General features: G+C 37.1%; 1 protein-coding gene across 1 annotated transcript; it reads right to left on the reverse strand.

Moving 5' to 3' along the window:
• Positions 1-9,436: 9,436 nt before the first annotated feature.
• Positions 9,437-10,785, reverse strand: LOC103110130 (ubiquitin-associated protein 1-like). The gene is given in 2 exon segments (XM_060188632.1): positions 9,437-10,563; positions 10,565-10,785. Coding segments are annotated over 2 exon segments (1,158 nt in total). The 5' UTR covers positions 10,780-10,785; the 3' UTR covers positions 9,437-9,620.
• Positions 10,786-12,114: the final 1,329 nt, after the last annotated feature.

Genomic DNA, 12,114 nt, shown 5'->3' on the forward strand with positions numbered 1-12,114 from the left:
ACATTAAACAATAAGCATTTCACCGTGTGCACTAATATAAACAAAGACAGTTTTAAACTGTAAAATCACTTATAGTGGAAGGTAGACTTTTTTGTAAAATATAACAATAAATATAAAATATTTATAATTTCTATTTTTGCCTTGGCTTTAGTACTCTAACAACTAAAATTTTGGACAAAAGGGAGAAGAGGGAAAGAGAGTACATCAGGTATAAGGGATCAATTATAAAGTGAAGAAAAAACAAACATACTGTGCCTACTTATTTTAATACCTATCATCTTATGCATTTACTATAGCAACTGGTATGTGAGACAGTGGAATATTGTAAACTTGGAACAATAAGAAAGGAGTCATTTGTAGTGAATCTCATTAATTTCAGAGCAATGTTAAACACTTAGCGGTAGCAGATAAACATGCTTTGTCTAATGACATTCAGACCCAGCATGTATCTTATTATTATAAAAAATGAGTTTCACAAACCCAAAGATCCAGCTAGATTATACCTAGTTTGGTGTAAAGATAATTGTGGAACTCAATTTTATAAATTACACTTGATGTGAAGTGTACCACCATAAAAACTTATTTTGATTAAGGGTTTTATTAAGGAATTGCATTTGCAAAGAATTTTTGAGATTGTCACATATTTTCAAGATGAAATATTTGAGTTCCTTCATCGTTAATTTTATGTAAATATTTTATATTAGCTTAAGTTCAGACTCAGAAAATTTTCAAGAATAATATCCAAAATAATTTCTATATGTTATTCATATCTTCCCAAATTACTGATGTATGTTTTGTGTATAATTAATATTTTGGATCATTTATAGTAAATTTTAAACACGATGTCTCATTCTTCCTATATTCCTAATTATTTATTCTCTAAAAGCACAGGCATCATATTAGATAAGCTATGTAATTACAAAGACCAGGATAGTTAATACTGTATAGTATTGCTACTTAAACCAAGGTATATATTGAGATTCTGCTAATACCTAAACAATGACCTAGCAAATAATAATAATATCATAGTAAAATAATGCAGCATAAATCATGTCATAAAAAAATTAAGCACAAAATGTCACATGCACTTTTCGCCAATATATTTAGTATCCTTTAATTTGAAGCATGACCGTGACACTTTAATTTATAGCATGACCGTGACACTTTGAAGGAGTGCAGAGCAATTAGATTTTATTTGTAACCTCATTTTGTTTGCTTTGTAGAATTCCACTCAATTTGAGATTGCCTGATGTTTTCTTATTACTAGAATCAAATTATGCACTTTGGAAACTGTAGCACAACAGAAGTGATATTGATATATTTTGAAGAGAAAAAATACTTCAGCTTTGAACATTTGCATGGCACTCTTCTCATGGGAGCTGAAGGGCAAGGGTGCATGGCATAAGGGCTTCTGGGGCTGGGTTTGTGGGAGAAGGGGTTGTTGGGATATTGTACAGATGTGGTTGAGTTAGGCAGGACCCAAAAACTATCATATTTCCATGCGAGTATTATTATTTACATATCAATCTGCCTTGTTTTAAAGTGACTCTTCTTTATCCCCTCAGGGTATTGCTACAGTTGCAAGGACGCTTCCACCTTCCCAGCATGACCTTTACCTCTCTCCACCCCTTTTTCCCATTCCTGCTAGAGCTGAAACCTTATTCCTGGAGTGCCTTGTTTCCTAGTCAAACCCTTCCTGACTTGCTACTTCCGGCTTTTATCCTATAAAGCTGATGTTCCAGGTTAGTTCTCTTTGCTCCTTTTCACCTCAGAGCATAGTGGGAGGCGGCCATTTTGCTAGCTCCACGTGCCCAGAACCGCTGTATGCTCACCTAACTCTGAAGTGCCCGTGTGTATAAAGATTTGTGTTCCCTCTCCGCTCTGGTCTCTTCTCTCTCCCACAAGCAGCCCAACAAGGGGTATTCACTAGGAGTATGACAGAATCAGTAGGGCCAGATACATATAGGCTAGCTCCTTTGAAGAGCTTTGTCACAGTCAAATACAGACTGCTGCTGATAGGCTGGACTTAACTACTGCAAGCAGAACTCAGTTCCGTCCTCTTCCATAGAGTGGCCAGACTGAGAAAGAAGTGGAAATCTGCAGGCAGGCAACCTGGACAGATAATGGCTCCTTCTCAGACTCCATTGTCAGCCACCATGTCAAGCATTCACTATACTTCATTTGGAACACTTGCCACACCTTCTGGAATCAATTAATGACAAGTAACTGTATCTGCAAGGTTTCTTTACTGCAAAATTACTGTTTGATATTTTCTTTAATTCATAAATGTACTTTGGAGAGAATTTGGACATTACAAATGTTACTTTCAGAATGTCTACCATTTCTCTTAATGTTTATGATAATTCATGCTTAAACCATTTATTACTATGTCTGACAATTGAGATTTATTTTTCATTTCTGTTATTCCAGTTATAATTGTGATATACTTTCTATCATAAGAAAGAAGTCCCCTTTCCTTATCTATTAAGAGGGAAGAGAATATATGAGTCCAAAATATGTCTTAATGGCACAATGATTGTCTTGAACTGGTTATTCTTAAGCAACAACAGACATAAAAAAAATCTGAGTATCACGTAGGTTATACTGTTTAAAGAGACAAGTGCATTTACAAGGGAAAGTCATTCCTAAGGGAATTACCTCTGAATAATCTGGAGAAACTCTTTACCTACAAACAAGGTTTTGACTTAAAACTCAACTTAAAACTCTTACTGTGTTTTAACTTCCATACATGCTTCCTCCATGCCATCTTCTTTTCTTTCAACAATTTATTTTGCTTTTAGATGAAAATGGAATTTAAGGCAGTGTCTTAGACCATATAGAGGTATTACTCATTTTTTCTAGTCTCTTTAATGCTATTAAAATTCTGCATACATGCTGTTAAGCTTCTGTTTACCTTCCATTAAGCTGATTTTCATTATAAAACTTGGAAATTAAAAGAGTAGGAATAAAATAATTTTTCCTCTCCAATGTTACTTGTCTAGCAATCTAGCTAGCTATCCATTTTATTTACATCAACTGGAATTCATTTACTATTTTACTAAGTAGACTATGACCCCTTTCTGTTATCATTTACCTAAAGTCGTACATGGCCCAGATATCATTAGTTTAACTCCCTTCTAAATGATTTATGTTTCTTTTACCCTTTGCTCATCAATTTTTTCAAACACTACTTTACTTCCAGATTTATCTTGCTAATTTTTAGTCATTTCTCTTGTTTCGGTCATTTCTTTGCAGTTTCCTTTTTGTGGAAAGCAATATTTAAGAAATCTGATCTGGGCATACCCTGTTAAGTACACGTATTAATGACCATGTTTCATGATCCAGATTCCAGCTCCTGTGACAGAGGTGAAGTCAAGCCTGCTGTCTGACAAGGTCTGGGCAGGCTGGGACTGCAGAGTGGGAAGTCCTAGACCAAATGGAAACTATTCATCCTTTTTGTTTTCAATTACACTGGTAATTTGAGGACCTATTGGTTATATTGGACATGCACAAATATTACCTGCGGACAATAAAAAAGAGATCCCCAGGGGAAGTATATAGTAACAACAATTATGGCAGTGAGTGTAACAAAACTAAAAATGGCCTAGGAGCAGAAGCTGCTGCACTCATTAAAAGGCTTTCAGAAAAACAAACAAACAAACAAACAAAACAGCTATTTGTTACCACTACAGCTCCTCAATTAGCTGGACTCAGACCAAAAACCAGAACTATGGGTGGCTTATAGAATGAGTGGCAGACTACGGTTTCCATCTACATATAAAAAGGCCCGCCCTATCACTCACCCTCACCCAGATACCCCCTGCTTCCCTTACAGGTATCTATGATGAATATAGAAGTTGTGTAGTTAAATAGATAACATTAGGGTATATGGGTAGAAGTAAGTAAATTTTCATATGGGTAAAAGTTAGTAAACCCTCATATATGCAAAGGTTAGCCAGAAGAGAACCCTCATAGTGTGTGCTTAATTTACAGCAGATTTCTTTAGGTAGACAGTTTACTAGATATTAGAAATGATTTGGTTTAAATGATCTAATTAGATCCATCCAAAAATGAGTTAAGAAGAAAAGCTATTAGACTGAGTTCCAGGGAGGAATGTTGGCTCATCCAGATAGTCAAAACAGGGAGATGGTCAAAACAGGGAGATGGTCAAAACAGGGAGATGGTCAAAACACAGATGGTCAATTCAAGAGAACTTTCAAGGGGAGATTAGGTTGTCTCAGCCCAAGGGAACTTTCAAGGGGACATTAGACTGTCCCAGGCCAAGGGAACTTTCAAGAGAAGACTAAGATGCTCCAAACCAAGGTAACTTTCTAAGGAAACATACCTGGAATAATAATAATAATGATGATGATGATGATGATGATGATGATGATAATAATAATAATAATAATAATGTTTAAGGTTATTTTTGATGACTAATGAAAACAATAATTCATGATGTCAACTGTATCTTTGATGTTAATAAAAATAATCTTATATGATGTTAACCGTATCCAGCAAAAAGTGTTTAAAAAAATCTCTGCAGAGAGAAAGCAGAGGTGCCTCTCTCCTGCACTTGAAGCACCTGACTTGTCTCTCACTTCATACTTCATTCATTCAAGTACCCTAATTACCTGCTGAGGCTGGCCCCTGGCTCTCCTGCTCCCCACCTGCAGGGTGGATGCTTCAGGAACAATGAAATAGATCTGTAGACGTCTATATTTCTATTCCTCTCTATCTGCCCTGCCCCCACCCCCTCCCAATTTCTCTCTGTCTTATTCAATCAAAAAAGTCAGATCTGGGTGCCATGTAGCTAATTTATACAAATTTTTGTTGTTTCTCAGTTTTTTTTGTTTTTTAGCTAAGGCCTAAGAACTAATAAATTGTACAGAGCACACATAACCATACCAATACACATGCAGTTACATATGTAGTTCTCTATTTACATGAGAACCCAGGATAACCACAATTCCATATCAGCAACACGTTTTGTTCTATGTTTCAGTTACCGTATTTGCATAGCCCTAAATTTTGTGGGAATTGTTGTACTTTTTTCCTACAAAAATAAGTAAATAAATAAATAATAAAAACAAATCACTCTACTAGCTAAATCTATTTTTTTAAGTTGAGGTCATACAAGCATTACAAACAATACATCCAGAATGTATTTAGGTTAATTCTTTCTTTCTAACCACTCTTCAGTGGAGCTATATCCTTCATCTAAAATACAGCTTGGTTAGTACATTTTTAAAACTGGGATTGTAATAAAATAGTAAGTGTGGAGCTCTCCCACCACTCTACTCTACTTTCTGTATTTATCTGTAATTATTTTATCTGTAATTATTATTATTATTATTATTTGTGGTTATTTTCATTAATTGCTAATATTTATTATTCTGTGTTTCATCTGCTCAATGTCTAATAGCTGAAATCAAATTTCCTGGAGATTTCCATTTCACCTACTAAGTGGATTATTTTATCATGGTTAATAGATGCTAGTTGTATACTCTCTGGAAAAAGTTATGAATTTATTTGTTCATTATCTTGAAGGAAAGGTAAGAAAATAAAAGAAGGAGGAATAATTCAAGAGACACTAGTATGAGTTTACATCTCCATTTGACAAAATAAAAAAAAAGAGAGAGGAGAGAGAGAGAGAGAGAGAGAGAGAGAGAGCCAGAGCATCACTCAAGTATGTATATATGATGCCTGGGATCAAACTTGGACCCTCAGACATGCAAGTCCTTTCGGCTGCAGCTATGCTGCCTCCACACACTTTGTTTTTATTCTTAAGATATATATGAGACATAGCTATGATTCCTTTAAATGTGATCTCTGCTTCTTTCTCTTGCTTTCCTGCTAGAAGTCCACTACTTCTGACTTTACCTTTCTAATTGACACTACTATTTATCATACAAGTAGCTTCAAATTGTTGCTAAGACAGTGTGAGAACTTTAGGGGATATTTAGAAGGTAGCACTGCTTGTTCTACTTCTCAGAGGCACATGGAATTCATTAACAGCTTTATATCACAACACGGCAGTAAGTTGCTAGTACATCCTTAGGACATATAACATGTTTCTCATGATATTTTATCTTGAGAAAAATTATGAGAAAGTCATACTAACACTGTGTAACTGTGCCATCCAAGTCTGAATAGTGAATTGCTTTCCATTTAGGATGAAATTCATCAAATCTTGCTAACTGTTCTCTGGGAAATATGTTTTTTGTTTGTGTATGCGATTTAATATCTGAAACTAGCCCACTTTAACACCATGTTTTCCATTAATTTAGGAAGTTTGAAATATAAATAGATAACTAGAGTAAATGCACACTGTTTGCTTCCTTTAACAACACTTTCAGAAAAAAATAAAATGGATGTTAAAGTGGGTGAGCAAATATATTTATGAAAATAAAGAAATTAGAATTTTTTTCTTATGAAAAATAATAGATTCATTTTGAAAAGTATATTATTAAATCTGTTAAATGTTGTCATAACTAAAAGTGCTAATAGGATGCAGTAACCTTATTAACATGTTATCTGGTTGTGGTTATATATATAAACTTATGTTGTATATAAGTCTCTGTATTTGACTGTAGAATGTCAGAGAAACACTTGACTTCACATTATTGAAACTTAAGGATATTTTCTATCTTAATATTTGAAGGGTATTTATAAGAATCATAAGGTCACTTGAAACCTTGAGTTTAGTTGTAATTAGTAGAAGCACTCAGGTCAGTAGTTGATATTTTTTCTCAGTTACAAAGTCCAATAATATATGCAACTGTTGTGTTTCTGTGGGACAGTACACTCTGCCTTGGTCATGCAAGCTTTAGTGACATTTGTAGTAGAAAGATTGAAGGAATCAAGCTTATTTTAGAGCAGTTTTATAAGGTGAAGTAAGATCAATTATTTTCCAACAGAAGGACTCTAAACCATAGCAAAAACAAAGTATCTAAAACTGATAGGATATTGCAAAAATCTATGCATTTATGAGACAATACCAGATTTTAAAGTTGCTAAGACAATTTCATTTGATTTACTACTAGGTATGTGTGTGCAAAATAATTTTCTTGAAATTGCAGAAGTAGTGTAATCATATATTTTGTATCCTTTATAATTTATAATCTTTGCCCATGAATAAGAACCTTGCTTAGCTTTAGTGAGTGATGATTTTCTTTCCATCTTGCAATACAATATATTTAAAAAATATATGTATGTGTGAGGCTAAACTATTGTGGTAATATAAACTCTGTAAACATGACAGAATAAAGCCAATATGGAAAAAAAATCCACTTAAAATGTACCTAGGAATCAACGCAGTTTCTCATGTGACTTACATTGACATATCATCAGAAAACACGTTTTTTTGGGGGGTTGGGGGCTGGATATCTGAAAGGCTAAAGCATTGGCGGGACTAAGAAAGGGAGCTCTAAGCCTCAGTCATAGCTGCAGGGAGTTGGAGAGCCCTAGTACTTTGGATTAAGGGTGAAGTAAATGAAAAAGTCAGTACTTTAGGGATATTAATGTTTCTAAGATTCTTGTGAGTTCCCTCACCAAGAAAGAAGAGACTTCCATTGCCTCCAGAAGTTGGTTGTTGTGATCAAATGCTGCATCCTAGCAATTTTAGCAACCAGAGCATGGAATTATGATGCCTTCTTCTGACAGCTTCGAGATTCACCAAAGCCTATCCTCAGAGTTATACTATAACAGCACTACAGGCTATAAGAGAACAGCTTAAATCTTGTGCCCATCAGGGAAGACAACACCATGTATATTTTCTGGAACAAGTAGAAGGGTCAGCTAGTGGGGTTGTATTATTATATGGAAAACTGAGATATGTTATGCATGTACAAACTATTGTATTTACTGTTGAATGTAAAAGATTAATTCCCCAATAAAGAAAAGTAAGTAGAAGGGTCAGAACTTTGGGGATACCCAGATCTTTAGGACTTTAATGATTGATGCCAGTGAGGAAGGAGCCCACCAACTGCATGATGAGGTTCAATACTGCAGTAAGATTCTGTGATTAGTGTGTCATAGAAGACTAAGTATCTACCATTGTTTCTTGGAAAATCGGGGAATTTTTGGCTTTGGAGCAAGTCTTTCCTAGCAACATATATCTGTGATAGGGCTTGGATGAGGTCTTTGGGACCAAGACAATTTGCTCAAATTGGAAACAGGTCCAATGTCCAGTGGAATAACAGTGAGAGATTTTTTTTTTTAATGTAGACTGGTTATCTTCATACAAGAAACTTCTAAATTATGTTTTTTTTTTCCATTTAGATTTTTTATTAGTAGTTCTCTCTGAAGAATCAAAATAGTTAGCAAATTACTTTAGATTCATCAAGACTGTATAACCTTTGTTTTTAGATAGTTAATGATGTACAGCATAATACAAAACAGACCAAAGAGACTGCTATCTATGACTAGGTGCTATTGTGTCGTCCTAGAGCAGGTGCTAGAGGGAGGCCGTTCTCCAAGGAGAACTGAGGTTGTATTAGTGCTGGGCAACTAAACTGCAGCCTGTTTCTCCCCCACTCTGAGCAAGGCGGGTGGAGGGGTGGGGCAGGATTTATTACACTGACAAGTTTTCCCCAGAAGCAAAAGACTTCAAAGTTCCTGGGTAGCTGAGAACTGTGGTCCAAACCTAGCCAACAGAAAAGGGCTGGGCCATGAGAGGGGTGAACTGCCTGGCAGAAGAGGCAAACTTAGGGCCCTCATAGACACTGCAAAACCAGTGTAACACTAAGACTTATGTTAAAAGGGGGGGGCAAAAACCTGGAAGAACCTTTCCATTACACTCAACTTGGGTTAGAGTTCAATCCATAGGACAGGGGAGGGAAGCATCTAGCCCCACAGCAGCACTGAATCTGGCCCTCTCACCCCTTCTTGCTAACTCGTTTGGCAGCCAGGTCCGGTTTTGCTGAAGACATACAGACTCCAAAAAGATCAGGATGTCTCTGGAGGGCCATAGTGAGAATGACACTTCTCAAAATACAAGTACATTTAATATGGAAGAAGCCAGGATGGTTCTGGGAACATTTACATGCCCAACCTTCCCCATATTCTCTCTAGCTCAAGGCCTAGGCTCAGAGACTGAGAGCAGAGTCCCCCACATCTGATTTCCACACCCAAAGGAAAATCTGGAAGTGAACCCCCATTCTCTTTGCCTGTAGGTGGGGTCTGCAGGGGCCCCTGCAGGACTAGTTCACAGCAGGGCTGAGGCAGGGCTTGATCTCAGCAGACTCCTGCCTGAGCCATGAGATCTTCCAGAGCATTGTCCTGGTCATTGTTGTGTAAAAACAGGACTTCTTAATGTTTTTTGGTTCAAAGACCATTTCCTTAAATTTGCTCATTAGCTGAAGAAATTCCAGCATCTTTTCCTCTGAACACTGGTGCATCCACTGAACACTGGTGCATCCTCTGAACACTAGAGCCTCCTCCACTAAGAGAGGGTCAAAGCCCTTCTCACAGAGCTGTCTGTGTGCAAAGAGATAATCAGGTATCTGCTTGAGATAATCAGGTATTCTCTCCTTTCTTCTTCATGGCTCTCAGGACACATACGCGTAGCCCATGTTGACCACTGTCTCCACACACTTCTGCTCACTGGGGGAGAGTGTCTATAGTTCAGAATAAGCTTGGGGACAGCTTGGCGTGTTGAGCACTTGTGACATTGAAAAATTAGTAGGTGTGACCATGGAACCTGTATTTGGAGGTGATGACTCTTCTGTGCACACAGACAATACAGAGAGGGAAGGCATCTGGGTAGTCAGGTCAGAGGGGGTCAGAGATGGCAACTCTGAACCACTGTCCAAGTTCAAAGCTGAAAGTCCAAAAGTATGATGCCCATTGAGCTCACTGGCACTGCTTTGGGTAGAAAGCTTTGGGGAACTCTGGAACTTGTCACTGCGGAAGCAGGATATGCTATAGAAAGTGTTTGCTAGTTTGGTGGTCTTCTGATTCCTGTCATCAGAGTCAAGTTTGGGAAAGGACAGGGATATAATATTGCTTACTGCATGGACAGGGGGCAGGGACACTTTGGAAGACAGTGGCATCTTTTCACAGTTGCCCAATTGTGGTAAGGTTATAAAGCCGTTAGGTTTGTGAAGAGGCTTGGAATCTAGGATGGCCTGCTCCAGAGATGCCAGGACCTCCTCGTCCTGTAATACAGACCTAGAGCTTCCTCTGGGCAAATTACTGTCCAATAACTGAGCCATAATGGGTCCAGTGGTTCCTACCAGAATATTTCTCAGTTCCTCCTTCTCATCAATAGTTTTTAACTCCACATTATCAAATGGGTCTTCTTCACACTCAAAGTTAGCTGGGTTAAAATCTGTCTTGGTGTGGGGTGGGCTGAGGACTTTCTGTTTCATGGCACTGCTGCTGATGTGAGTGGGGGTGAGGATTCTGTTGTGCTGTAAGCTGGCGAGGATGGGGTTAATGGGAGGCAGCATCCTGGCTGCACTGTGAGTCTTGGAGAAGCTCATTATGCTGTCACCCTCTGGACCTCTCTTAGAATTCACTTTAGCCTCAGCTTCTTCAGCCCTGAGCTTTGCTTCCCTGGATCTTCTTAATATCTTCAGCCCATTCAATGGTCTTCTTTTCCAAGGAGAAGTCATACTGTACTTCTCTGACAACCTGCAAACAATCAGGCAAGGAGAAGCCAATAGGTAGACCAACTTTAGCTGGTGTTTTGAATTTGTCTCCTATCTTAAATGTAACATCATCAAGGTAACTGAAAGTCCCATGAAGATCTGCACCCAACTTCTTAGAAACCATTTAGAATCTGAATGCTATGCCACCTCCAAGCCAGAAGCCAAAAGGTGATGGCGCTGGCCAGGCTTTCAGGCTTGGTTCCTGCTGTGCTCTTGAAGGCCCTTAAGGAGAATAAACACCACTATCTCCAACCCAGCCCGCCCATGGCCGGGCCTTAACCTTAAACACTGCCAGTACCACAGCCATCATGTTGAAGTCCTACTTCCCTCCTCCTTTAAATTATCTTATTCTGTATATGCCCAAGCTCCTGAGAATTAGATTATAGCTCCAAAATTAGAGTGTTGTACCTCCTATTGAGAAAAAAATAAGCATAAATATTAATAAGTTAAATACTAAGACAGAAGGCAAGAGAAAGATAACTTAAAAAAATCATTCTTTTAAAAACTATATATTTTATTTTATTGAGAGAGAAATCAAAGTACTGCTCAGTTATAGTGGCACAGGGGGTTGAATGTGAGACTGTGGAGCCTCAGGCATGAAAATCTTTTATTTTTATTTATTTATTTTTTAATTTTTCAGTGACTTCATATTGATACTCAAAATTATAAGGTAATGGGGTATAAGTGCACACTATTCCCACCACCAGGGTTCTGGACCTCCATCCCCTATATTGGAAACTTCAGCAGTTCTCCCAAGGTTGCAGACATGGGTTAACTACCATTTCTACAACTATTTATATATATCAATATATATTTGCCTTTTTTTCCCCCATGGTTCCAAACTCTTCCTTTCTATGTCGCACCTAAACCAATTCCTACTCCTGAATTTGAAGATAAAATTACACCCAAAAGGGGAGAGAAATACAATACTTGGGAAAAATTAAAAATCTCTACAGGTATTATATATAGTCAATTAGAGTAGGATACAAAGATGATGACTATGCAAAGTGTGAATAAAGAGAGAATGAGAGCCTATTTTAGGAAATAATAACTGAAAAATTTCCAAACCTAAGAAAAGAATGTTCCAGGAAGCTGGTAGTATTTCCAAATTTCTATGATAATAAAATCGCCTACATCAAAGCATATAGTTGTTTAATTAGCACAAGTCAATGATAAAAATGTTAAGTGATAGTGGGGAAAAATATGCAACATATAAAGATACCCTGACCATATTTTTCAACAGAAACTTTATAGCTCTATCTCCTCTTCCCCTCTGAATTTCTCTCTCTCTTTCACTAAAAAGAAATAAAATTCAAATTATTTTCAAATGCAAATGGAACATTCTGAAGGATAGATCATATTTTAGGGTAGCAAGTAAACTAAGTGTATAAAAAATGAAATTATATCAAGTCTCCTTTTTCAGTTCACCATGCAATGAAGCTAAGAAAAAAAAAAAACA

This window comes from Erinaceus europaeus, chromosome 3 (assembly GCF_950295315.1).
Source record: "Erinaceus europaeus chromosome 3, mEriEur2.1, whole genome shotgun sequence".
NCBI lineage: Eukaryota > Metazoa > Chordata > Mammalia > Eulipotyphla > Erinaceidae > Erinaceus > Erinaceus europaeus.